General features: G+C 40.1%; 1 protein-coding gene across 5 annotated transcripts; it reads left to right on the top strand.

Annotated features, from left to right (window-relative positions):
* Positions 1 to 340: 340 nt before the first annotated feature.
* On the top strand, positions 341 to 25984 carry MRPS5 (mitochondrial ribosomal protein S5). Of its 5 annotated transcripts, none has more exons than XM_041756142.1 (13): positions 452 to 487; positions 3338 to 3418; positions 3694 to 3918; positions 5177 to 5314; positions 8701 to 8826; positions 10470 to 10703; positions 12359 to 12393; positions 14926 to 15016; positions 18138 to 18184; positions 18857 to 18914; positions 19223 to 19285; positions 22350 to 22486; positions 25595 to 25984. In XM_041756142.1, the coding sequence occupies exons 3-13, from the start codon at positions 3789 to 3791 to the stop codon at positions 25817 to 25819; spliced, it is 1284 nt and encodes a 427-aa protein (XP_041612076.1). In that variant the 5' UTR covers positions 452 to 487; positions 3338 to 3418; positions 3694 to 3788; the 3' UTR covers positions 25820 to 25984. The 5 variants fall into 5 exon arrangements, with proteins under 5 accessions (XP_041612074.1, XP_041612076.1, XP_041612075.1 ...); XM_041756141.1 differs by lacking the exon at positions 452 to 487 and adding an exon at positions 532 to 789; XM_041756140.1 differs by lacking the exon at positions 3694 to 3918 and having other exon boundaries at positions 341 to 487.
* Positions 25985 to 27907: the final 1923 nt, after the last annotated feature.

Below are 27907 nucleotides of genomic sequence, written 5' to 3'. Positions count from 1 at the left end.
TGTCTGCCTACTCCAAACCTCCTCGAGACACCACCCCTCCCCTCGTAGGTTCCCGCAGACCCTTCTCGGGCTGGTCTGTACCTCGCACTTGCGGCGAACGGTCCGCGGCCGCAGCTCCCGCGGGTACAGGCGGACCCGAGACCCGCACGCGTCCGCCGCCTCTTGCTTCCGGTCTCCGCCTCCCGGCCGAGGACACCCACCGCCAGCCCCGCCCCCGGGTCCTAACGCAAGGACCCCAGCGCGGCTGTCCGCCGCTGCGCCGGACTCATTCTATCCCGTTGCCGGTAGAGAGACTCCCCCACCGCAGTCTGCGCAGCGGCGCGACCCTCCGGGAATTCAGCCACGGGCTGCGGCCAGCCGTTCGGGAGTTGCAGTCGCGGCAGGCGGTGGAGAAGGCGGCCCTGCCGGAGGCGAGCTCCGGGCTCCAGCATGGCGGCGGCGGTGCGCGCTGCGGGCCGCCTCCCTGCGCTGTGCGGCGTGCCGGCGGGTGAGAGCCGGGGTGCCGGGAGAGGGGCTCTGAGCGGGCGCGGGCATCGTCCCCGGGCATCGTCCGCGGGCCGCAGGTGCGCCGGCGGAGGGAGGCGCCAGGACGCGGCCCCTGGGCCCATCCGGCGCGGCTCCCGTCCGTCGCAGAGCCGCTGTGCGACCTTGCGCGCCTCTGTGACTTCTCGGGAGTCGCAGGGTTCCCGGCCTGTAAAGTGAGGGTGGACTGGACGCGGTGCAGGGCTCCTTTCCCGTTCACCAAACGGCTGGAGCGCGCTTCGGCTCAGAGGCGCGGGGAGCCGGGAAGTAAGCATCGCCGTCCCGCGGGCGCTTCGGCCGTTCATTTGGTGATGATGTGGATGTGGGGTTCAGGGCCGGTGGAGGCCGCCCTCCGGCCGGAGTCGAGTAAAATTAGATCCCAGGCTGGTCAGTGTCATTATTGTAAAGAAATGTTTTCAATGGCCGTGCTTTTGCTGTTCAGTTGTCCTCTCCCCGCTTTGTTGGTTTGCAGCCCGCGGAGGTGCATGCGCTCTGCTATATTCTGTAGCAGAAGGTCTACCGCCTGTGCTTCATGAGCAACTTGCCCTTTTTTCTTCGCTCTATTTCATTGTAAATCCGCAACCCAGCATTCGTAATTCCAAAACCTCTAAAAACCGAATATATATATATATATATATATATATATATATATTTTTTTTTTTTTTTTTTTTTGTAACTTGGAGAGGGTCAGGTTTTTTGTATCCATATCACCTGGCTCCAGAGCGTGTTTTTCTCCCCTTTTCTGGTGTATTACTGACTTTTTTGGTAGCAACTTTATTAGGATGTAATTTAAACACCATACAGTTATCCTCTTAAAGTGTACAATTCAATAGTTTTTAGTATATTCGCAAAGCTATACAACCATAGCCATATAATCAATTTTTAGAACATTTTCATCACCCCAAAAATATGCCCTTTGTTCCCCATTGCCCCCAGCTCTGGGCACCCTCTAAACTCTATGGTTTACATGTTCTGTATAATTCATATACTATGTAGTCTTTTGTGATTGGCTTCTTTCACTTAGCATAAGGTTGTCAAGATTCGTTCATGTTGGAGCATGTATCAGTACTTCATTTCCTCTTATGGCTGAATTTCTGTTGCATGTACATACTCATCATGTTTATCCATTTATCAGTTGATGAATATTTGGCTCAAATATTTTTGAGCATGCTATAATATGCCTTTGAGGCATACTATAACAGCCTTTTGGCTATTAGGCCTGATGTTGCTATAAATATTTGTAATGTTTTTGCCTCCCTTGTGTGTAGACCTGGGAGTGGAATTACTGGATCAAATGGTAATTCCATGTTTAACTTTTTGAGGAATGGCTGGACTGTTTCCTGATGTAGCTGCAGCATTTTACATCCCCACCAGCAGAGCACGAGGGTTCTTATTTACATTCTTGTCGACGTTTGTTATTATCTGTCTTTTTAATTATAGTCACCCTAATGGGTGTGAAGTGATTTCAGTTGGTGGTTTTGATTTGCATTTCCCTAATGGCTTCTGAACATCTTTTTTGGTGGTGGTTTGTCCACTTGTAAATACTCCTTGGAGAAATGTCTATTCAAATCTTTACCTGTTTCTACATTGGATTGTCTTTTTATTAGTGAATTGTTAGAGTTATTTATATATTCTAGATACAAATCACGTTCTATATGATTTGCAAAAATTTTCTTTCAATCTGTGTGTTGTCTTTTCACTCTCTGAATATAGTGTCCCCTGAGGCACAGAAGTTTTAAATTTTGGTGAAGTCTGATTTATCTATTTTTGTTTCTTATGCTTTTGTATATCTAAGAAACCATAGCCAAATTCAAGGTCATGATTGATTTACCCTTAGGATTTTTTTCTAAGAGTTTTATAGTTTTTCCTATTACCTTTAGGTCTTTGATCCATTTTTGGGTTGATTTTTTTTTTTTTTGAGTTGATTTTTATATATGGTATGAAGTAGGGCTCTAACTTCATTCTTTTGCATGTGGATATTCAGTTGTCCCAGTACCATTTCTTGAAAAGATTATTCTTTCCTCACTGATTTGTCTTGGTATCCTTTTCAAAAATCAGTTACCAGTAAATGTTGTCATCCTGTTGGGAAGCACTGTTCCATGTGAAGTGGCACCCAGTATGGTTACAGCCTGGCGCTGCTGGGGTTGCAGAGGAGGGAGGAGAGCAGAGTGCTTGGTGGGAGGGCACTGTGGGAATCAGGGAGCCCTCACTCAGAGGTGATGTTTCCAGAGAACATGTCAGAGACACAAAGGGATTGAAGAGCAGAGAGTGTTCAAGAATGACTATAAGTCTGGTATAGAGAGGGTGGAGGGGACAGTGGTGACAGATGAGGTTGATGTGGAAGGTTGGAGGCCACATTGCAGTCCTGTAGGCCATGTTAAGGAGTTTTGACTTTGTTCTGCAGATAATAGGGAGCCAAAGAATGATAAAATGGGCCTGGGAAGTGACCAGACTTGTTAGGAAGGCCTGCGTGACAACAGGTCGGGAATGAGAGGCAGGGTAGCAAGACCTGCTAAGGGCCTATTATTACCTTGTGACTGAGGGATGGTGCCTCAGTGAAGAAGGGATAATTAGACCCTGGGAGAGGGTGCAGCTGATAGATTTTGGGGACAGTTTCTAGGACCTGGTAACTGGTTAGATGTTAGCACGAAGGAGAATATGTGGTGTTACCTACTACAAGTGGTTGTAGGACCTGGAAGTTACTCATTTGCTTCTCTTGGTTCTTTTATTCTATAGGTATTAATATTCTTTGGGTGTTAAAAATGTTCCTTTTAATGTAGAAATCTATCTTAAAAGAATTTTTTAAAACTTACAGGTCACATATGGTCCAGGCAGCTTTACCTAAACACCTATCCAACAGCTTCCGTTTTGGCATTGAAGACTGTTCTCAACAATGGTGAGATTCATTTATCCAACTGTCTTTACTTACAAGATCCAATGCCAGAGTACTTTATATATGTGTAAATGTAACTATACAAAGCACATTCTATATAATGGAAACGCATAAGGTCTAGAATAGTTTTCAAATTATTTATGATTATAGTTGTTATAGTACAAGGCTTTAAAAAATAATAGCTGTGATTTTTGGAGTAATTACTGTGTGTCAGGCTTGTAACATGTTATATTGGTTAATTCTCACCAGTTTTTATGAGATTTATTTCCATTTTGCAGATGATGGAGTGAGTCTCTGAGAGGCTAAGTGACTCCCTCAAGACTGCACATCTAGTAAATGGCAGGGCTGGGTCCAGAGCTGTCTGGATACTGTGATGCCTTCTGGTAATGCTGTGTCTTTGCAGAGGCCTTTGTTCCTACACGGACAGAGTGCGGGGCCCTCTGTTCAGTCACTCTCCAGAAGGGAAGGAAGCCAAACTTTGCTGAGCCAATGTTGTGCTTGTGGTCAGTGAAATGCCTTTTCCTATGGTTAGGGCAGAATTGAAATCTCATTGTGTCCTTGACCTTCTGGAACTCTGTGTGCTTAGGCTTTACTTTTAGTTTTAACTTTCTTTTTTGTCTTGTTAACCCCACTTGTTGAGATGCCTTCATGCCTTGCTTGAGGGGGTCCTGAAGAGTGGGATGACCCGAGCTTTTCCCGTTATTTGTTCACTTACTAGTTGGATTCATTCATTCTTTCATTCATAAACTCCTGACTCTGCCCTCTACTGTGAGTAGTGTCCCCAACCTGAGCTGATGGAGGGCCTGCAGAAGGCTTCTGTGAGGAAGGCCAGAGACTGGCCTCACTTCTCAGAGATGCGAAAATAGCTGCTTTAACTTTGGCTCTCTGTTCAAGCCCAGTGCCCTTCAATAAACTTTATTCTCTTGAGAGCTGTTTTAACCCTCCTCCACACTTCCATGGTGACTAAATCCTCCATTGAAATACAAAGCTGGAGTATGTACAGTTTTTGTGATCAATAATCCCATTTCCTGGAGTCCCTGATTGCTGTCATCCCTGCCGTCTCCCTTGCAAGACACCTCCATCCATGGGATTGGTCAAATGGCAGCCTCTAAGACATGGCTGTTTAAAAGCGTTTTCTTGTGTGACACATGCATATGGTTAGAAAAATTCTAAAAAACCCAAAAAAGCAAATCTTTCCTACAAACCACAGATATATCAGTTTTCTTCCTCAGAGGCAACTGCTGTGACCAATTTCTTGAATATGCTTCTGAAATTAGTCTATAAAGTATATTCATGTTCCCTCCTTGTTTTTGTCAACATGAAGGGTAGGGTGCTCTACTGTTCAACACCTTGCTCTTCTAACCAGGCCATTTAGGTCTTTCCACACAGGTACATTGCCTGTTGCACACAGCAGAGGTCGCCATTTGTCCAGAGTAGACAGTGCTGATCCTGGGGTCAAAAGGGCAACATAGCTGCATAGCATCATGGCGATCCATGTCAGGACAGACTACTTTCTTTAGACAGCTACATCTGTTGTGTGGATGAACTGTCACTTCTCTAACTAGGATAGGCAGTTATGTCTGTAGTCTGAAGTTTTGCTTTAGTCTCTAAAGAAAGACTATCCTCAAAATACGACTTTTAAAAATTCAGGATTTTAGTGACTTACTTGCATCAGTAATGGTTAATTATTTGCTGCTGGCAATATTTTTTCCACAGGCTTGGAGCATCTAACTCAAAGAGTTTTATTCCATCTACCTACAGGCCCTTTGTCATATCCAGGAACCAGAGACAACCATCATTTCATCAGCTTGACCCGTGCACTACAGACACAATGCTGTATTTCTTCTCCCAGTAATTTGATGGGTCAACAGTACAGATCCTATAGTTTCTTCACTAAATGTACGTAGACTGGCCACAAACTTGCCATTTCATGAAACAGGAAAATAATCTTTTGTTATCTTAATTTTTCTTCTTTTTCTTCTTCCTTTAATGAATTAACACTTTAGAAATTAGTTTATGATGTGCTAGTAAAATAAAATACCCTAGTGTACCTCCTAGAATTATCTCATATACTGCCAGCTATATTTGTACTGTACTTTGGGAAACACTGGTTTATTTTAATTCCCTTACTTGGGGCGCCTGAGACCTAAAGAGTAATTGAATTGTGGCCCAAATCCTTGCTAATTGAGATCCACAACAAGAATATATTCAAAGTTGGGATCCCTGGGTCGCTCAGCGGTTGAACGTCTGCCTTCGACTCAGGGCATGATCTCAGGGTCCTGGGATCGAGTTCCACATCAGGCTCCCTGTAGGGAGCCTGCTTCTCCCTCTGCTTGTGTCTCTGCCTCTCTCTGTGTGTCTCTCATGAATAAGTAAATAAAATCTTAATATATATGTGTGTGTGTGTGTGTGTGTGTGTGTGTATAGTATCTTACATAAACCTTGTATATATGTATATATTTTATATATACATAAATCTTATATATTTTTTAAATATATATATGTATATATTTTCAAAGTCTGTTTTCAGGTGCACTTTAGTTGAGGAGATAGTGCAGATCAGGAAGTGTTAATTTTATGTAGACATTGTTTTGCTAACACTACTTGTACTTGAAATAGTTAAGTCTCAACTGAAATAAGCTTGTAATAAATGGAGATTGATTTCACAACTCAGCATTAAGCAAATTAAAAGAAATTAGAATTAGGGTGCCTGGTTAGCTCATTCGTGGAGCATGTAATTTTTGATCTTGGGGTTGTGAGTTTGAGCCCCACACTGGGTATAGAGATTACTTAAAAGTTTCTGTTTTTTAAAAAAGAAGGAAATTAGGATTACAAAGCCAATTCACTTTAGATTATTACATAAATACAGAAAATCACCTGTAATTCTACTACCCTGAAACACTGGTTGGCTACTTTTTTTAATGTAGCTGTCAGTGCATTATACATTTTCCCATGTCAGTACATAGATGCCTCCAGTGCAGTATTATGCTCTAGTGTATTTCATTGTGTAGGTACAGATCACTTCAAATTGGAAGTCTCATAGTAACTAGATCATTTGTGTAGCAATGCAGAAAAGAGAACCAGACAGTAGAGGGATTACAAGTAACACAGACTCCGTTGTATCTGTGGATTTTGGTGCAAAGAGAAAAGAGAGGAACAGATCAAAAATGAAAGTTCGAAGTATGGTTTCTGCTGAATATATATCACTTTTGCACCATCGTAAAGTTAAAAAATCCTGTCAAACTGTCATAAGTCAGGGACTGTCTGTAGTTTTTTCCCTGCCCTAAAAGCCCTTTTCTCTAACTCTTCTTGTTATAGAAGTGCCCCTTGTCCTCTGAAACCCCTCTCCCTGCACTGTTGTTTCACACCTGCCTGTGACTCTCTTAGCCTACATTCTTCTCCAGTTATAGGACTCTGAACCTTTATGCGTTTATTGCTCCCAAGTCATGCTAAGGTTAACTTTAAGAAAATGAACTCAATTGAAATTAGCATTGAGCTAGTTTGTGCTGTTTCAGTAGGAAAGTTTTTGATTTTGTAAATCTCCTCCAAAAAATAAACATAATTTATCAAAACTCATTAAGATTTCTTAAGAGTATTTAACATTATACTTGTAAATCTATCCCTCTGCCATGGAGGATCTCATTTAAATCCCTTTGATCCAATTTAGCAAGCAGTTTATTAGGCATGATTAAGATAGAAGTAGTTCCGTGTATCAAATTGGATGTGATGGTGGATTTTTCATGTGTGTGTGTGTGTGTGTGTGTGTGTGTGTGTGTGTATAAAACCATGAAATTTATTTTACCTAACTATGATAGTTAACCGGTATATGCATTAGTCTACCTAAGATCTTCCAGAAATAACAGAAGGAATTGAAATAATAAATTTATTCTAAATAACATTTTTTTAAAATTTTATTTAATTATTCATGAGAGACACAGAGAGAGGCGGAGACATAGGCAAAGGGAGAAGCAGGTTCCATGCAGGAAGCTTGATGACGGACTCGATCCCAGGACTCCAGGATCATGCCCTGAGCCAAAGGCAGATGCTCAACCACTGAGCCACCCACGCATCCCAGGTTAATTAGAATCTTAGACCAGTATGTTCTGATGTTAAAATAGTAAAATCTCTGTCAAACAGCTTAATTCAACTTAAAAAATTACATTCATGAATAATAGTAAGAATATGAGATACGGCTCACAGTGTAATATGTTGAAAACAAAAGGACGCAAAATTGTATGTGTAGTATAATTTCAGTTTTATCTAAAGCAAACCTAGGTGGCAAGAACTTTTAAACTCTAAGCATGAGGGAATGAAGATGCTCATATGTCTTCCAGAATATATTTAGTTTTTCAGGCATGTAGTTAACTGTATCTTAGAGTTTTGATGACTATAGCATTTGTGTGGCTCTCATTCTTCATTAAAGTTGGTAATGGGATGGAATCTATGATAGTAAAATCAGTTGGTGAAAGACTGATTGTGAAAGACTGGAAGTCCTTGGGAAGATAGAACTTAAATCTAATAAATGATGTAGCTAGATCAGTAAAATTCAGTAGCGTCAAAAGTAAAGAATCTGAATATTCCACAAAAACAAAGGGGAAAATACTGATTGAAATGTATGGTAGAAAAAGATTTAGGGATCCTAGAAATTCACAAATGGAAATAAATCAGCAGTGTCAGGGTCTATACATAAAGTAAAAGATAAGGGTGATTTAAGAATATATACACTCCATGCAAGTATTAATTATCAGACCCCTATGTACTCATTTTTTCTGACCTATTGATTAGATTTTAGGGTTAAAGATGACTTTGGGCATCTTATTTTGAAGAATACACAGGCATTTAGATTCATAGAGGAATAGAGCAAATAACCCAAAATATTAAGATTTATGGGTTCAGATTGAAATGTTGATTGGTTGGGCAAATAAACTTGTGTTAAAGAAGGATAGGTATTGATGATTATCTTGTGGTTACAATGGTGGCAAGAGAGCAGGGAATAGACATGTAACATAGTTGATAACATGTCTGGGAAATAGACTACTGGTAAATTAGATTTAAATATTGGCCGTCCTTTGTAGAGGGAGCCCACATGCTTTGAAAATAGTAGAATCATCTCTTGGGCTGTCTGCCTGTAATCATGTGATATATATATACAAACAGTGATTTAGTTTTGCTTTCATCACCACAGTGATACAAGTGAGGCTGGCTTCTTCTGGCCTTTTTTATTCAGTAGGGGATCATGGATCATTGCTTGGTAATTAAAAAAGCCAAAACCTGTTTCATTACAGTGACGGCAGATGAGCTTTGGAAAGGCGCTTTAGCAGAGACTGGAGCAGGAGCAAGAAAAGGAAGAGGCAAAAGATCTAAGAAAAAGAGAAAAAAGGATTTGAATAGGGGTCAGATCATTGGTGAAGGTAAGCTTATTTATAAAAAAGTTAATATGCTTTTTAAGGTTTCCCTCCCAGTTTTGTAGAGATTTCTATGGTCTAGAAACCTCATACATTTCTCATGAAGGGCATTAGGGTCTGCAGTTTTAGAGTTCAACCACATGGATCACTTAATGTGTCATGATTCTGGAGGAAGGAAATCCCATAGAAAGGAATTCATTTAGTTATTCATTCAACAAGACTTAAGTGTCCTCGTGTTACATCTTCTGTGTTCGTCTCTTAGCCCTTGGGGAGCTTATGATTCACTGAGAGAGTTGGCAAGCTTTCTCTGTAAAGGGTTAGATGGTAAATATTTTTAGCTTTTATGAGACACATGGACTCTTCCAACTATTCAACTCTGCTATGGGAGCACAGAAATAGTCCTGGATAATACGTGATCAAACCAGGATAGCTGTGTTCCAGCAAAACTTCATAAAACAAGTAGGGGGCAGGGTATGGTCCCTGGCCCTTAATTTGCCAATCCCTGGAACACATGATTGTTTATACTTGTGTTTTTTAAAGAGTGAAAATAGTGCAATGTACTTGAATTGATATTTTGTGTTATGGTTGCTGACAAATTATCCCTGATAGTAGTAGGCTTCCCGGCATAAAGAAAACACCTTTCGCTGCACTTGCTTGTCTATTTAAATGTTTTTCTCCAATGACTTGCCTTGTATCTATTTTATTTTTTAACATTTTTAAAAGTTATAACAATCATATATATGTACCTTCTTAGTAAAAAATTCAAAGATTATAGAGAAATCTAAAGTCCCCTTGGGCAGCCCGGGTGGCTCAGCGGTTTAGCGCCGCCTTCAGTCCAGGGCCTGATCCTGGAGACCCGGGATCAGGTCCCACGTCGGGCTCCCTGCATGGAGCCTGCTTCTCCCTCTGCCTGTGTCTCTGCCTCTCTCTCTTTCTCTCTGTCTCATGAATAAATAAATAAAATCTTAAAAAAAATTTAAAAAATTAAAAAAAATAAAGTCCCCTTGATGCCCCTTTTGTCTCCTCCCATTCTAGTTGTTGCCCCCAAGGCAGGCGTGGATCTCATTTTGATATGTTTTCTGCTGATGTTTTTTAATGTTTTTATATACATAAGTACCTTAAATATATTTTTCTTTAAAAGAATTAAATTATATGGTATGTACTGTTTTATAGTTTGCTTTTTTGCACTAAATAATGTGTTGGAAATTGTTCCGCATCAGAATCTATATAGTTACCTTATTCTTTCAGTTTAGTGCAGAATATTTCATGGATTGAAGATGCCAGAGTTCATTTAACCAGTCCAATATTGCTGTATATGTAGATTGTTTCCATTCTTTGCCTTTACAAATAACAGTTCAGTGGACCTCCTTGTCCAAGCACACTGAGGCCTCATACATGTATAGGAGTTTGTCTCTAGGTAACATCATGAAGTGGAATTACTAGTTATGGAGTAGATACACTTAAAATTTTAATAGACAAAAAAAAAAAAAAAAATTTTAATAGACAGTGCCACGTGGCCTGCCAAGTGATCGTTAGCTTAAGCTCCGTCCAGTAGTGCCATTATCTGTACCCCATTGCCTGCCATTTTAACATTTAAGAAATGGATGATTTTTAAAAATTCTTATTAATGTATGTTTTTAAACCTTTAGGACGTCATGGCTTCCTATGGCCTGGTCTGAATGTCCCTCTTATGAAAGAGGGAGCTATGCAGACCATTGCCCAAAGAAGCAAGGAAGAGCAGGAAAAGGTGGAGGCTGATATGATCCAGCAGAGGGAAGAGTGGGACCGGAAGAGGAAGATGAAGATTAAAAGGGAGCGAGGATGGAGCGGAAACACATGGGGAGGCGTCAGTCTTGGCCCCCCTGACCCTGGTCCCAGTGGAGGTAGCAGAGTCCTGGTGTGGCTTCCCTTTGTAACAGAGAGAGTACTTGTAGTTCTAGAATTCCTTAAGAGGATTTTATTTACTTATCTGTTTAGATTGCCTTTTTCCAAAAAAGGATTTGAACATCATTGAGGTAACTTCACATTATTACTCAGTTGTATTTTATGGAACATTAGAGGCCCATGACCAAGAAGCATTTCACACACAGGATACAAAGTACTGGTTTTTGGCATCCTTACTTCTCAGAGCCTTGAATGTGCTAGTATGCATTTCGGATCTATGCAAGCCACCTGTAGGATACAGTTCCCCAAACGCAGTGTCATTGGGTACCTATGGAGCAACATAGCTTGGAAATGCTGTTTTGATAACAGAAGATAAACCAGATAGTTGTCATTCAGCCTTATAAAAGCATACATGAAATTAAAATTGATAGTACTTATTAGACCAAATTAGAAAACAAAGTCCTCTACCTGAGCCCCACCCCTAATATGTAAAGAAGTAAAATCTGAAAAATCCACTCTTGTCAATGAGTAGGAGATGAAGAAATAAGAATCTGGCTACTTTCTTAGGTTTGGCTTAAAGAGGAGAGAAGTTGAGATGGAGAGATTCAGGTGAACGTGTTTAGAATGGAGCAAAATGGTTCAGTTGAGAGGTTGAAGGTATGTGTTGGAGAGAAAAAAATCCCTAAACTAAATCCCTAAAGAGGGCCCAGATCCAGTTTGGATAAATGGATTAACTTGTGACTACGGATTCAGGGGAGCCTGTGTTGTTGTGTGTGTGCTGGGGATGTGATATGAGTGGTATCTGTCTGGTGGCTTCGGTTAGTCTATGAGGAAGAGGTGGGCCATCTGCTGAAAGTAGGATGGGGCACTGATGAGCATCCAATGGAGTAGGAATTAGAGTTTAGAGAAAAGAAGATTGGCTATGAGTTGATTATTGTTGAAGCTGGCTAATGGGTATGTAAGATTTAATTTTGCTCTTCTCATTTTTTATGATTGAAATTTTCTATAGGAAAAAGTTAATAAAAATAAAAGAACACAGAGAGTGTTTGAAATGGCTGCTGTGGTGAGTGGAAAGAAACCTAAAAGGACATTAAAGGCCAATGGGCAGCAGGGAGGACTTGATTGAGTTGGAGACCATGAATAGTTAGTGGTCTACATGTGTACTATGCTTTGACTTCTCTCCATCACTTATAACAGGCCAGGTGTGGCCAGACAATTGCATTGATTCTGGACTGGATAGTATGGTAGAGAGAGAAGAGGGTAAGGAGTTGAGGTGGAAGTGATTGATTGCTTGTGATGTCTTAGCTGAGTGGCAGAGGCTTCGAAGACCAGAGGAGGTTAGAGGGAAGGGAAAACAGTGGTCAAGAGTCTGGAGGTGCTGGGGAGTTCCAGGAACCAACACTATTCACAAATTGTTGAGTGAGAGACCTGGAGGGATAGGATGCTGCAGTCGAGATGGTGGCTGAGTTTATTAATTTAATGCTGGAGCAGTCTCAGGTGGTGATGGAGGACCAGGGCATGGTCTTGGGAGTGGCACTAAAAGATCTGAGATTCTCTCTTGAAAATCAGTGATGGTGCTGGTGTTGAAAAATGCTTTCATGCATTAACTGTGTAGACACATTTATCTGTATGCCTGCTTCTTTTCTCTCTCCAGAAACATATGATGATTTTGATACCAGGATACTTGAGGTAGGCATGCTGAATTAAATACCCAGTTGAGCCTTTGGAGAAGTTGGGGTGGGGAGAGTGGGAATAGCACAAGAGGAACCATGAGAAAAAGTCTTTTTTTTTTTTTTTTTTATTGAGAGAGACAGTACATGGGTACAGGGAGGGGTGGGAAAGAGAGGTAGAGAATCTCAAGCAGGCTCCACACCCAGCATAGAGCCCAGTGCAGGGCTCAGTCTCACAACCCTGAAATCATGACTTGAGCCGAAATCAACTGACTTCACTGACTGTGCCCTCCAGGCGCCCCCAAGAAAAAGCCTTTGATGCATGACTTTTTCTGAGACACAGAGCTGACTTGGATAAGGAAATAATGAAATTTTTATTTCAGTTACTTCATCTTGGCTCTCCTGACTGCTGCCCTTTTGGGGGGCTACCAGTTACAGTCTCTTGACAAGGCGATCTCAGTGGTATAAAGAACAGAGTTTGGGACAGCCTGGGTGGCTCAGTGGTTTAATGCAGCCTTCAGCCCAGGGCCTGATCATGGAGACCCCGGGATCAAGTCCCACGGCAGGCTCCCTGCATGGAACCTGCTTCTCCCTCTGCCGGTGTCTCTGCCTTTCTCTCTCTCTTTCTCTCTCTCTCTGTGTCTCTTATGAATAAATAAATAAATAAATAAAATCTTAAAAAAAAAAAAAGAACAGAATTTGGAGATTACTGTTAAAATCCTCCCTCTAAAGCTAAAATAGAATTAGCAATCTATGCTTGAATTCTTTTTTTTTTTTTTAAATATTTTATTTATTCATGAGAGACAGAACAGAGACATAGGCAGAGGTAGAAGCAGGCTCCCCATGAGGAGATCGATGTGGGACTCGATCCCAGGATCCTGGGATCATGACCTGAGCCAAAGGCAGACTCTCAACCTCTAAGCCACCCAGGCACCCCTGTCCTTGAATTCTAAACAAGCTATACCTGGCACTTGGTTCAGGGAGCAAAGGGGAGGAACCATGTGCCAGGGAAAGAAAGCTTGGAGGTGCTCTGAATGCCTAGCTTTTGATGAGGAAATAATCTGCTAGGTTGTTTGTAGGTCGTTTAACTGAAAGCTGTTATCAGATAAATTTCAATCATTCTTCCCAGGATACTTCTTAAAAGAGCTTCCCTTTGGGCTAGTACCACATGCTTGGTCAGGGTTAAATACCATGTGGAAAACCACTTACTGATTTTGTGATCCAATATGTATATTGTTTCATAATTATCAGTAATTTAAAATATGTTTGCGAGGGACGCTGGTAGCTCAGCGGTTGAGTGTCTGCCTTTGGCTCAGGGCGTGATCCCAGTCAGGGATTGAGTCCCACATCGAGCTCCCTGCGAGGAGCCTTCTTCTCCCACTGCCTATATCTCTGCTTCTCTCTCTGTGTCTCTCATGAATAAATGAATGAGATCTTAAAAAAAAAAAAAGGTTCACGAGTATTTTATGTCTTTGGGTCCCAGTTTATACCTTTTGGAAGTTAATCCCTTTGAAGAATTCTTGTGTACGTGGATGAGTTCCTGTAAGGTTATTCATGGGCGTGGACTCGAGCTCCCTTTCCTTTAACCTTACTTTATGGGAAAGGACTTGCCATGTAAGCAGTTAAAGGTAACAGTTTCATAATTCCTGGCCTTTTAAATACACCAAAAAAAAAAAAAAAAAAAACCAGAAAAAGGACACAAGATAAAGCAGATTTTCCTATAGATCATAATCAGGGATTTCTAAATTTTATATTATCAGGTGAGCCTAATCCTTGGCAAAGAGATCCAGTCCTATCCTAATTCTTTTTATGTACTGCATTTTTATTCATTTGTAAGATCCACATTTTTTCATATTTTAACATCTCTGATAATTGGGATATGTTATCAATCAGTTTTAACTTCTTTCAAAGTTTATTTTTTTATTTTTTAAAAGATTTTATTTATTTATTTCACAGAGAGAGCACAGAGGGAGTGGCAGGCCTATGGAGAGGGAGATGCAGGCTCCCTGCTAATAAGCAGGGTGCCCACTATGGGGCTGGATCCCAGGACCCTGAGATCATTATCTGAGCCAAAGACAGCTACTTAACCAGAGCCACCCAGGTGCCCCTCTTTCAAAGTTTAATCAGCAACTCTCTTCCTCTGTGAAATTCATTAAAATAGTATATATTGAGTTTCAAATCCCTTCAAAAGTTATCTCAGTCCAATCTTCTAACTACCTTATAAAATAGGCAGGGAATGTCTTATTTTCATTTTATCACTGGAGAAATAGTGCAGAGAGATTTCCTTGAGAAAGTTTGTTCTTGGTGCTCATAATTTGGAGGTTGATGTAGCTACTCACCATGGGTGTATATGTGTGAAAATAGATCACTCCTGTTCCTTACTTCAGAATTTTCTTTTCCTTTTTTTCTTTTTTTAATTTTTAAAGTAATCTCCACACCCAAAGTGGGGCTTGAACTTACCCCAAGAGTCACATGCTCTAGTAACTAAGCCAGCCAGATGCCCCCGGAATTTTCTTAACGTGTAATATATATGAAACATTTTGTCTTTTAGGTAAGAAATGTATTCAATATGACAGCAAAAGAGGGAAGAAAGAAATCAGTCCGTGTCCTGGTCGCTGTGGGGAATGGTAGAGGAGCTGCAGGTGAGTGGGTGTGATATGCATAGTGCTGGTGGTGGAGGCAGGGGCACGTGTGGTCTGGGCTCGGCTCTGGAGTCCGTGGCTTCTTGCTGCTGTCCAGACTCTTTGTACAGATTAAGCCTTTTGGTTGGTTTGGGTCTACAAATCTTGTGATAAATCCATAAAATCCCTTAGACAAAAAAGAAGAAACCGATTTTCCTCTATCTGTCTTTTCCTTTGAGAACAATAGATATTTTAAGAGGCTTAAAACACTGCTGTATTATGTATAATAGTACAAAATTAAGGGGGAAAAGCCACTGGATGTTCAACAATAGGGACATAGTTATAGCCACACATTGTAATAGTCTATGGCCATTAAAGAATAATGGAAAATTACAGAATAATGCTAAGTAAAAATAACCAAAAAAACTTCACAGAAGATTGTATAATATAATCCCAATTTTTGTTTTTTTACCTAAGTATTTTTCCATGCGAAGAAAAGACTAGAAGGATATACACTGAAAAAATTAATAATGTTTCATCCATAGGGTTTTGAGTCATTTAAATTTTCTTTTTATACTTTTCTGTAACATTTCCCCAGTGAACGTCTGGTTTTGAAGTATATACATGGATGTGTAAGGGAAAGAAAACTGGAAAACTGCCTGTTTAAATCCAAACTGACACTTTCAGAACAAGTCATCTATATGACAGGATGTTGCCCAAAGAAACCACTCTTAACAGTTACTTTTGTATCTTTCAGAAATTCTATATTTATATATCACCATTTACCTTTTAAAAATATTTACACAAAGGGAGCAGAGTGTATCCATAATTTTGTACCTGGCTTTCCTTGCTTAGTATTATACCCAGAGATCTTCCTGTAGTAGCACAGACAGATTTCCCCTCATTCTTTGTACTGACTGCATAGTGTTCGATTATTTGGAGAAACATGATTGTTGTAATCTTTCCCCTGTTGGTGAATGTTTGTTATGCCCATTTTTTCCCCATTTATAAAAACAGCTTCTTGTGTATGTAATTTGTGGTAATTTTCCAAGTATACCAATGGGGGAAGCTTCTTTTTTTTTTTTTTTTTTTTTTGGGGGGGGGGGGAAGCTTCTTGCAGTGAAATTACTACCTCGAAGTTATATGCATTTTAAATGTATTTAAGTTAAGTAAGTATTTCCAGATTGCCTTCTCTAAAGGTTGTGCTAGTTTATGTTCTTCCCTACCAATACATCCCTGCCAGCCCTGGGTATTGTCAAACCACACTGATTGTCAAGCATATCTCTTAGTTTTGATTTGCATTTCTTTAATGATGAGAGTTTGGGCACTATTTTACATGTTTTTTGGCCATTATTATTTCCTTTTTGAGATCTGTTAGTTTACATGTTTTACCCATTTTCCTATTAGGCGATGGTTCTTCTCTTTACTAATAGTATATAAGCTCTTTCTAAGATAAGGACATTAGCCCTTTGTCTATCCTATATTTGATTTAGATTTTAATTTTTTTCTACACAAAAGTTTTAAATCCACAGAAGTTTTAAGCTTTTATATAGCAACTTGTGTGTGTGTGTGAGAGAGAGAGAGAATGAGAACAAGAGGGGGAGGGGCAAAGGGAAAGGGAGAGAGAGAATCTTTTTTTTTTTTTTTTTTTTTTTTGAGAGAGAGAGAATCTTAAGCAGGCTTCATGCCCAGTGTAAAATCCAACACAGGGCTTAATTTTACTACCCTGAGATCATGACCTGAGTTGAAATCAAGAGTTGGATACTTAACTGACTGAGCCACCCAGGAGCCCACATGTAGCAACTTTATCAGTCTTTTATCACTTCTAGTTTTGTGTCTTATTTAGAAAGCTTTCATTTGAAGATGATAAATAAGTCCACTTGTATTTTTCTCTAAGGCATATGTGGCTTAACTTGTTTCCCTTAAACAGGGAATTAGGGGTGCCTGGGTGGCTCAGTCAATTAAGGGTCTGCCGGTCTGCCTTTGGTTCATGTCATGATCCCAGGATCCTGGGATCGAGTCCTGCATTAGGCTGCCTGCTTCTCCTTCTGCCTGCCCTTCCCTCTGCTTATGCTCTTGCTCTCACTCTCTCTGTCAAATAAATGAAATGAATATTTTTTTAAAATCTTAAACTAGGAACTAAAATCCACAGCCCTTTTTGTCCCAGGTTGTCAGATGTCTGGCATATCTATCTCTTGGAGCAGTATTGCTTTATATTACTTTCCTATGTATAGTTTAAAAATAAAATACATTCTTCAAAGTAAATAATGTGATTGCAAATAATGGCAGCATTTCTGTTAAATTGTGATAAATCTCATTTCACAGGATTAAGCATTCACAAATTTAAGAATTGTTGATTTTGGGGATCCCTGGGTCAACGGTTTGGCACCTGCCTTTGGCCTAGGGTGTGATCCTGGAGTCCCAGGATCAAGTCCCACATCAGGCTCCCTGCATAGAACCTGCTTCTCCCTCTGCCTGTGTCTCTGCCTCTGTCTCTGTGTGTGTCTCTCATGAACAAATAAATAAAATCTTAAAAAAAAAAGAATTGATTTTATTTCCTGGTTAATTGAAATCTGAATTGCATTTGGAAGTTCCATTGAAGTTGTGGTTTTACTCAATAGCAATGAATATTTTTTCCCAACCTTTCTGGTTATTTTAATCTATTTTTTAAATGTTCAAAACTGTTTATTTTATTAATTTAGAGCATGATTAGTTTTGTTTGAATATATTTAGTTTTATCTAGAGATTTATAAAAGGTTGTGTTACAAACCTAACCTTGGATTTCATAGATACTTTCAAATGTAATCTTTTCAAAATGTCCCAAAACAGATAAGCGAATCTGTATAGCCTCATGTTTTTGTTTGTTTTAAGTTTTATTTATTTAAGAAATCCCTACAACCCAGTGTGGGGCTTGAACTCACAACCCTGAGATTAGGAGTTGCATGCTTCTCCAACTGAGCCAGCCTGGCACCCCTCTGTAGCCTCATATTTTATCATTTGTTTGGATAACAGGTTTTCTGTGAGCAGAAGATAAATGAAATGCTGTGAAATATTATAGGAACTGACAGTTGGATTGTGGTTAAAGACATTGTGTGCCAAATTTATGCCCTTTTTTATAGTTTTACTCTTTTTTTTTTTTAAGGTTTTGCCGTTGGGAAAGCCACTGACCGGATGGATGCTTTCAGAAAAGTATGTACATTTCTTTTTTTGATAGTAAAAGATCAGTGTGCTAGGCACCATTAGGACTACAAAATAATAATAATAATGATAATAAAAATAAGAATCCTATCCTGAGGGTTCCTGTCAGAAGTTGCTTAGCTCTCCCCAAAAGTAGGCTTAGCACCTGTTTTCTTTTGCATCATCTTTAGCAGACTGGTAATTGCTTACCAAAAGCATGAGACAGCTGAAAAGGTTGAACACTCTGGCAGGATGTTCAAAAGATACTAAAGAATTATTTTTATTTTTTACATGTGAGACTGATGTTATAAATTTTTAAAATTAAATCCTTAGCTTTTATTTTTATTTATTTTTTTAAAGATTTTATTTATTTATTGGTGAGACACACAGAGAGAAAGAGAGGCAGAGACACAGGCAGAGGGAGAAGCAGGTTCTGTGCAGGGAGCCTGATGTGGGACTCAATCCCAGGTCTCCAGGATTAGGCCCTGAGCCGAAGGTGGCGCTAAACTGCTGAGCCACCAGGCTGCTCAAATCCTTAGCTTTTAGAAGTAGATAATGAAATTTTTGTTTAAGTGTGAAATTTTCGGTAATACAATATTTCATGGAAGGTATTTTTTTTAATCTCCAAGAAAATGTAAATTCCAACAATAGATTTAAGAAAAATATTTTCCTCCTTTGTTTCAGGCAAAGAACAGAGCAGTTCACTATTTGCATTATATAGAACGATACGAAGACCATACAAGTGAGTGCTAATCTCTTGTAAAATTTGCAGGATTACACTTGTTACATGAAATGTGGCAGTATAGCTCTATGGCAACTTTTGTGTTTCTCTGCTGGTAACCATGTTCTGGAATAAATAATTATATAAAATACAGAAACAGATTTTCTCCTCTGAGAAGGTTAGTAATGAGTGAAATCAGAGTTTTGTCACTTATCCTTGGCCAATGTGTGCTACCTGTTTAGGGTAGTATTAGTTGCATTGTGGTATTTGCAAGGATATTTAAAGCTACACATCTAATTCCTTCTTATATTTATGTTTTTACTCTTCAGTATTCCACGATATTTCTTTAAGATTTAAAAGGACGCATATCAAGATGAAGAAACAACCCAGAGGTAAACAAAAAATACTCTAATAATTTGTTAAAGCAGAGAAATTCTCACAATCCCATCCTGTCTTCTATTTTTGATCACATGTATCGAACGCATTTTGGAAACACCGAAATGGAAAGGCCTACATTAGATTTAAGAAGGCTGATGCTCTCAGAGAGAGAAAAAGTCAACCTACTCCCATGAACACAGGCATGTTCCGGGGGGAATTCTAGGTGGTAAGAGCACACTCAGAATAGGAAATAGCAACTGAGTGAGTCGTTGGGTTTGGATGAGTGGAAACATTAGTTCCTCCTTGAGTTTTTTTTTTTTTTTTTTTTTTTTTAAGATTTTATTTATTTATTCATGAGAGACACACAGAGGCAGAGACACAGGCAGAGGAAGAAGCAGGCTCCATGCAGGGAGCCCAACGTGGTACTCGATCCTGGGTCTCTAGACTCACTCTGGGCCGAAGGCGGCGCTAAACCATTGAGCCACCCGGGCTGCCTGTCCTCGAGAATTATTGATGCTATTAGATGGTAGACTCTTATAGTCTCTTCAGTTCCAGTCATTTACTTACATTGTCAAGTATCAATTGAACACCTTCTGTGAGCTGGGTGCTATGCTAAGCTATGGGGATGCCGAGGTGGACCTTCCTGTCCTGTGGAAGAGCAGGCCGGCAGGCAGAGCTCAAAGTCACAGAGCTAGGGCAGTCATGCCCAGGGACTCTGGGTATAGAATTTTTGAGTACTTTGATTTGTGTTTAGTCTGTGTTCTATAGTAACAGTGATACTCTAAGTATATCTTTAAAAGTTTGGATCAGAAAACGATAAAACATCTAAATTTTCCACATCAAAGTTTCTAGTCTGTGGAAATAAATCAGGAAGATAAAACATCAAATTCAGTACTAATTGTGCACCAAGAAAACTTGCCTTCTGCTTTAAAGTAATAATCATCATATGCCTCATAAAAACCTTTATTTGATTATTAGAAAAAGTATTGAGTTGGGCAGTTACATATCAAGGTTTTGACTTGCACTATTCCCATGGTAGCTGCGAGCCCTTGAAATGCGGCTGCTGAGATCTGCCAAATGTCAAGTACACACCAGATTTGAAAGGCTCAGTATGAAAAAAAAAGTAAAATATCTCAAATTTGTTACATGTTGAATGATAGTATTTTAGGGATATTAGGTTAATAAAAGATCTTACTAAAATTAATTTTGCCTCTTTTTTTAAAAACATATCAACGAGAAAGTTTAAAATTCCGTATATGGCTTACATTTATAACATGTCATATTTCTGTTGAACAGTGTTGGTATAGAAACATTTATATCTTAAAGATTTTTGAAACATGGCTTTGATTTTAATTAATTGCCAAAGTTGCCTTTTTTAAATCTTCCCTGTCTCCTGAAGCTATATATTTCAAGTTTCTCTATAGTTGAACCCATTCCCTGCGCATTGAGGTTAAATATTCTGATCTTGAAGCTAAAACAGTATGATACATTAGAGATGGCAGTTCCTAAACTACATTTCTGTGCATCACTATTTCTGTGAGGAGATCTTAATAGGTATGAACTCCAAAAAAAGAGTACCATGTGGGAAAGCAATTATGGAAACTAAAAAAGATGGTTATACCTCTTCATGATTGTCAAAGTCTTTAATCCGCTACTGCGCAATTTGAATCTCCCAAAGGGGATAGAGAAGGCGGCATTCCCAAACTTATTTAACCATGGGAAGCTTCTTCCTTGGCTGCAGCATGGTGTTTAATGCTTCACACAGCACTGCCAAGCACTTCCCATATCACACCACGCGTATACACACACACACACACACACACTCACACACACACACACACGCAAATTTAGCTTTCATCAAACAGGGAGCTTGGGCATGGTGCCTGCCTGATTGTCTTCACAACCAAAGTATATCCAAATAATTACCACAGGACTGTGACCACTGTTACCTGGATACCATTTGGGGAGTGTAGAGTATGGTCCAGGGGCTGTGTGGAATGTATGCCTTCCCTTGGATGCTCATCATCAGCTCTGCTAAGTAGGTGTGGAGGGGAAGAGAGGCTCTTGCCTAGGATCATCCATTGAGCAGTAGCAGGTTAGTCTGTCTTCTAGACCCTTCCAAGGATCTGCCTTTCACCTCCTTGCATGGGCACCAGTTTCCAGGTGTGTGTGCATATATACACATTTATACATGCCTATGTTTGTTCACACATGAATACATGTTCTGTGTATATAACTCCTCCACACACAGAAAAACCACCCTATTGTTGTCTGTTTTAGCTATCCTCTGTGGTCCCTAGTTTTCACATAATCTGGCATAGCTATGGGGTCCACATTTAATTGGCTCTTTCAAGTAGAAGGGACAGTTCTATGTGAGGTGCTTGTATCCAGATATAGTTTTTATATACATGTATTGAATTGCCATTAAAAATTGGAAATCAGAAAGCCAGTAACATTCGATTTCTAGAGTAGCTCTTCTGCCTTAAAGCAGGGACTTGTGTACGGAGTTCCATGGCTAATCAAAATGATAAGAGTCTAAACTTGGGGTGCCTTTCTCTCATTGCTACCTACGTTTGCTGGGCACTGATCTAGGGTCTGGGGATGCAATAGAAACAAATAATATCATAGCCCTCACAGAGCCCACATTCTACTGAAGGGAAAGATCAGAGAAGCAAATTCCATTAAGTTCCTGAAAATTAAGATGCTGTGTTTGGGGGGAATGGGAGAGAGGGTGTGTTACCAAAGCCAAGAGAGGAAGAGGTAGTAGGTATCTCTTCTAAGTGCAACTGAGCAATTGAGGAGGGTGAAAACAGGTGTGTGCCTCTAATCTTAGCCAACTTGGGCATGTTCTAAAGCATTTCTTTTAATCTTTATAATATCTCTTTTTTTGCCCATATGCTTAAGAAATTTATGTGTATTATTTCTTCAGTCTTTATAACCTCTCAGTTAAATCAGTGTCATTATGGAAGTAAGTTGTCCAGGGAAGCAATGAAGCCAGAATGTGAACCAAGGCCTCCTAAACCCAGAGCCCAAAACTGCATGAGAGACAGCAGGGGGACTGTGTTTTTCCTTTTCTAGGCTACGGCCTCCGCTGCCATCGGGCCATCATCACCATCTGCCGGCTCATTGGCATCAAAGACATGTATGCCAAGGTCTCTGGGTCTGTCAACATGCTCAACCTCACACGGGGCCTCTTCCATGGGCTCTCCCACCAGGTAATCCTTCCCTGGGCTCTGAAACAGAAGTTCTTGTTTGTGTTTCAATTGTGTGCATTTAGACTGTGATGTCCTGGGTGCCTCTTGGAATTGCTGTCCTGATGCTGCCTGAGGACTTGGTCATTCTTTGCTGCCTGTGGCTGCATCTGTTTAGTTAATACAACTGGAGAGTTAGTTCATGAAAATTACCCTTAAAAGATACTTCATGGAGGGGTACCTGAGTGGCTCAGTCAGTTAAGCGTTTGCCTTCTACTCAGGTGACAATCCCCTATAGGGCTTCTCACTCAGCAGGGAGTCTGCTTCTCCCTCTGCTCCTCCCTCTGCTCCTCTCCCTGCTTGCATGCTCTTTCTCTTTCTCTCTTTCTTTCTTTCTCTCTGTGACTCTCAAAAAAATAAATAAAATCTTTTTAAAAAAAATCTTCATGGGTGTTTTAAAGTTTTGAAATTAAGTATTTATAAAACCCAGTAATTATAATCTGTGTTTTATTATGAAAAGAATTTATGCTTGTTCTACAACTCTAACAATATAGAAATGTAAAGTAGAAAGAGAAAGGCTGTTTCCTAATTTAGTCCTTTTAGTTGGGACTAGAGTAAAGCCTCTACTCAAGAGCACTGTCTTTGGGAGAAGCACAGGTGGTTTTCACGTTACCTGCATAGGTCATTCAGATGGACATCTAAGCCAGTAGGAACTATGAACATTCATATGCCAAGTTATTTTTCTGCAGAGATGAGAGCCCTGGGCTGTCACCCAACCTGCCCCCCTCAGCCTGGGCTAGGTGCACAATTGATCTATTCCACAGCAAAGAAGCTCCTCCTCCTGGGCTGCCCTCTTACCTGCTCCGAGGGATGGCCTGTTCTTTGAAGGAATGGGTAGACCTTAGCTGGATGAGCAGAAAAGACAGCCAGGTTCAAGAGACTCCATTTTGATAGTCTTCCTGACACCAAGAAAGCTGGTTTTGAATAAAGTAGTTCGTGGAATATACATGTCTCTGTGTAAAGTAGGAAAATTAATTTAGAAGAAAAGCTTTAGGGATCCCTGGGTGGCGCAGCGGTTTAGCGCCTGCCTTTGGCCCAGGGCGCGATCCTGGAGACCCGGGATCGAATCCCACGTCGGGCTCCCGGTGCATGGAGCCTGCTTCTCCCTCTGCCTATGTCTCTGCCTCTCTCTCTATCCCTCTCTCTCTGTGTGTGTGTGTGTGTGTGTGTGTGTGTGTGACTATCATAAATAAATTTAAAAAATTAAAAAAAAAAAAAAAGAAAAGCTTTGGTTAAAAGATCCTTTTTGAAAACTGTGTGTGTTTGTGCGTGCACGCGCATGTGTGTTGGTACTATCTAAAATATGCTTCAAAAACACTTTAAATCAAGTAGACTTGTTCTTTTATGTAATGTTTTTTATTTGTTCATTTGTTTTTTAAAGATTTTATTTATTTAAGAGAGAAAGTACACACACACACAGGTGGGAGGGGCAGAGGAAGATACAGGCTTTCTGATGAGCAGGGACCCCAATGTGGCACTTGATCCCAGGACCTCGGGATCATAACCTAAGCTGAAGGCCGATGCTTAATAGACTGAGCCACCCAGGCGCCCCTGTAATATTTTTGTTTTATGTTAGTACTTTGAATTTTCTGTGATTACCATGTTTTATCTCTTCTAAAATTTTCCATCAACTATAAAATGTTGCATTATTTGGGGTACCTGGGTGGCTCAGTCAATTAAGCGACTGACTCAATTTCAGCTCAGGTCATGATCTCAGGGTCATGAGGTCGAGCCTTGCATTGCCCCACACTGAGCATAGAGATCAGATAAATAAAATGTTGCATTATTTCATGTGCCACTCGAAAAGAAAAGGAATGTCACCAGTTTAAGCAACAAACTATTGATTGTAAGACTCACCAATTTAAATTATCTTATTTTGTTTTTTAAATAACTCATCTCTTTTCTAATTTCAAACTTATATAGAATTAGACTAGGACAAGATGGCCATAAAGTCTGGAAACAGGTTGGACATACCCAGTATTTTAATGTACCATAAACCATCTACTAGATTTATTTGCCTTTTTCTAGACTTCTGTGGCTACTGTCTGTAATCAGTCCCCATGGCCCTCTCACCCAGTGTCAGCAGTTAGGAGCTTGTGGCCGGCCTTTGTCTCTCAGTGCCTTCCCCATGAAGTCCAGTCATTTTGAACCAGGTCTCAGACATTACTTTATATCACTCATAAATATTTCAGTATGTATTTCTAAAAGATAAGGACTAAAAAATACCCCCCTGGTACTATTATACCTAAAAAAAAAAATTTTTTTTTAAGATTTTATTTATTTATTCATGAGAGATACATAGAGAGAAGCAGAGACATAGGCAGAGGGAGAAGCAGGCTCCCTTTGGGGAGCCTGATGCTGGACTTGATCCCAGAACCCTGGGATTATGACCTGAGCCAAAGGCAAGATGGTTAACCACTGGGCTACCCAGGTGCCCCTATACCTAAAAATTAATAGCACTGCAGTATCACCAGTTACCCAGGTAGTGTTCATAGAAATGCATTCGTTAGGTTTCTTTTTTTTAAGGTTTTTTTTTTTTTTTTTTTTTTTTTACATAATTCTTTTGAGTTAGATTGCAGAAAAGGTCAATACATTATAAATTCTAGCCATGTCTTTTAGGTCACTTCTAATCTGTAGGTTTCCCTCTTTCTGTTTTCTTCTTCTTCTTCTTCTTCTTCTTTTTTTTTTTAAAGGAACTGGGTGTCTGCCCTGTAGATTCACAGTCTGCTGCTAAATACCCATGGGTCCTTAACATCTTCTTTCCCTATACTGTACTGTAAAATAGTAGCTAGAGCTAGGGGCTTGATGAGATTCAAGTTCAGTTTTGGGCACAGCATGGCACACAATTGGGTTTGGAAAGCAAGAGACCAGAGCCCAAGGCCCTTCCTCCTTCCAGTTGAGAGTTGGGAGCTGATATCAGCCTCCCTAGGTCACCATGGTTTAGCTGCAAAATACATCACCCAGAATCGACTGAAATGTTAGATCCCCCAAGTGGTACATGGAAGTGCCTGTCCTTTAATTTACAGTTGTGTCTCATAACCTAACCTGGCATTATCGATTTGGTCTTTCCAGGAAACCCATCAACAACTGGCTGATAAGAGGAGTCTGCATGTCGTAGAATTCCGGGAAGAATGTGGCCCTCTGCCCATCGTGGTTGCCTCCCCCCAGGGAGCCTTGAGAAAGGAACCAGAGCTAGAGGATGAGGTTCCAGACATCAAACTGGACTGGGAAGAAGTGAGGGCCGCACAGGGAATGAAGCGCTCAGTGTGGTCAAATTTGAAGAGAGCTGCCACCTGAGCTTCCCCTGGCCCTGTACTGCTGCAGTAGTAGCTGGTGCTGTCCAGCACCTGGAGAGACTCAGCCCCTCACGTTTTGGAGTGTCACTCTCTAAAGGAAAGGCTAACCTTCTTTATTTACAAATAACTTTCTTTATTTACAAATAATAAATAACTATAGCTTTAATTTATTGAGCATGTGGTATATACCAGGAACTGTGATAGGAACGGTACATACGTATTTTTAAGACTACTTTATTTTTTTTTTTTCATTTTTTTTCAAGACTACTTTAAATATTCATTTAAACTAGCAAAAGTCCATGAATTAGGAAGACAGAGCTTATAGCCTGACCCAATAAAAAATAATATGAAAAATAATAATCGCTATAATAATTGTAACTAACAAATATTAACTTTGATTTGTCCATAATGAATGTTATTAACTTCATTTGACAGAGCAATTAAGTACTTTACTACAGTCACACAGCTAGAAAGTAAAGGAAAACAGGCAAACCCTGTTTTTGACTCTAGAAATTCTCTTTTTAAACCTGTGTGGCTGTTTTAGTGGTTGGTCTAGGTATTACATTATGTATATGTCACTCACTTGTCTACTAGTGTTGATATTTTACCTGTTTGAAGTGTAGAAACCTTACCTCCCTTTAAACCCAGTTTTTGTAATTGTTTCAGAATTTCCTCTATCTGCATTTAGAACCATGTTAGATATTTCACTTTTTGCTTCAACCATCAAACATGTATGGAAGACTCAAGAAGAAAAAAAAAAGTTGTGTTTATCCAATTTTAAATTTTTATTCATTTTTCATTATTTTCTTCTTCTTCTTCTTTTTTTTTTTTTTTGACTTGGCTTTATGCCCAACGTGGAACCCAAAGCAGGGCCTGAACTCATGACCCTCAGATCAAGACCCGAGCTGAGGTTAATAGTCGGACACTTAACCGACTGAGCCACCCAGGCACTTCTATTTATTTTTTAAATAAACTCTACCCCCAATATAGGGCTCTAACTCATGACTCCGAGGTCGAGTCACACGCTCCACCCACTGAGCCAGCCAGGCACCCCTACCCGTATTTTTGTTCTTTCAGTTGTTTTTTTCTTCTTTCCTGACCTTCCAGGAGTCTTTCTGTTACCATTTGGAGTAGGGAAACACCTAGTTCTCCAGCCTGTCCCCTTCACTGCCATACTCCCCATGCTTCTGACCGCAGACTTTGCGGGTTTTCCTCCCACAGGCAGTCTGGGTGTCCTGCAGTATAACACATCTCTGACATTGTTTACCTGATGGTAGGGTCAGATCCTACCAGTCAAGGGCTCAGTCTCACAAGATTGCCCTTGCCCTGCTTTAGATGCCAGTTGCAGATGGGTTGTCAGGTGGGCTTCTGAGTGATCAGCTATAAATCAGAGGTTCCCACAACACCTCCACCAGGTTGATTAATTTGCCAGGGTAGGTCACAGAACACAGGAAAACGGTTTACTTGGTATTTACCAGTTTATCATAAAAGGATATGATAAAAGATCCAGACGAACATCCAGATGGAAGAGATGCCTAGGGCAAGGTATGTGGGAAAGGGTGCGCCAGTCTCAGCACCTCCATGTGTTCACCAGCCTGAAAGCTCCCAGAACCCTGTGCTATTGGGATTTTTATGGCGGCTTTACCACATAGGCATGATGGATCATTAGGTCTATTTCCAGCCCCCCTCCCCTCTCTGGAAAATGGGGGGAGAGGCTGAAAATTCCAAGCTTCTGATCATGACTTGTTCTTTCTGGTGACCAGACCCTAGCCAGGAGCCCATCAAGAGTCACCTCATTAGAACAAAAGACATTGGTATCACCTAGGAAAATCCAAGGGATTTAATGAACTGTCAGGAACGGGAGTCAAAGACCAACTGTTAGTATAAAACATGCTGCCAATGCTCTTATTACTTCAGAAATTACAATAGTCTTAGGATTTCTGTGCCAGGAACACATTTTATTTATTTTTACACGTTTTATTTTCTTTTCTCTATATATGTGTTTTCTATAATAAGTAAATAAATCTATTATCGCACACATTTCCTTCCTGCTTCAAGAATTTCCTTTAGCTAACAAATTCTTAGTTTT

Source organism: Vulpes lagopus, chromosome 5, assembly GCF_018345385.1.
Source record: "Vulpes lagopus strain Blue_001 chromosome 5, ASM1834538v1, whole genome shotgun sequence".
NCBI lineage: Eukaryota > Metazoa > Chordata > Mammalia > Carnivora > Canidae > Vulpes > Vulpes lagopus.
The sequence above is the reverse complement of the archived record's forward strand: the minus strand, read 5'-3'. Positions and strand labels throughout refer to the sequence as shown.

Excerpts from the sequence above, each read along its gene's own strand:
- MRPS5 (XM_041756140.1), top strand. The coding sequence starts at position 430 with ATGGCGGCGGCGGTGCGCGCTGCGGGCCGCCTCCCTGCGCTGTGCGGC. Across the intron at positions 10,704-12,358 it reads TGACCCTGGTCCCAGTGGAG|AAACATATGATGATTTTGAT; the intron begins GTAGCAGAGTCC and ends TTCTCTCTCCAG. Across the intron at positions 18,185-18,856 it reads GGATGGATGCTTTCAGAAAA|GCAAAGAACAGAGCAGTTCA; the intron begins GTATGTACATTT and ends CCTTTGTTTCAG.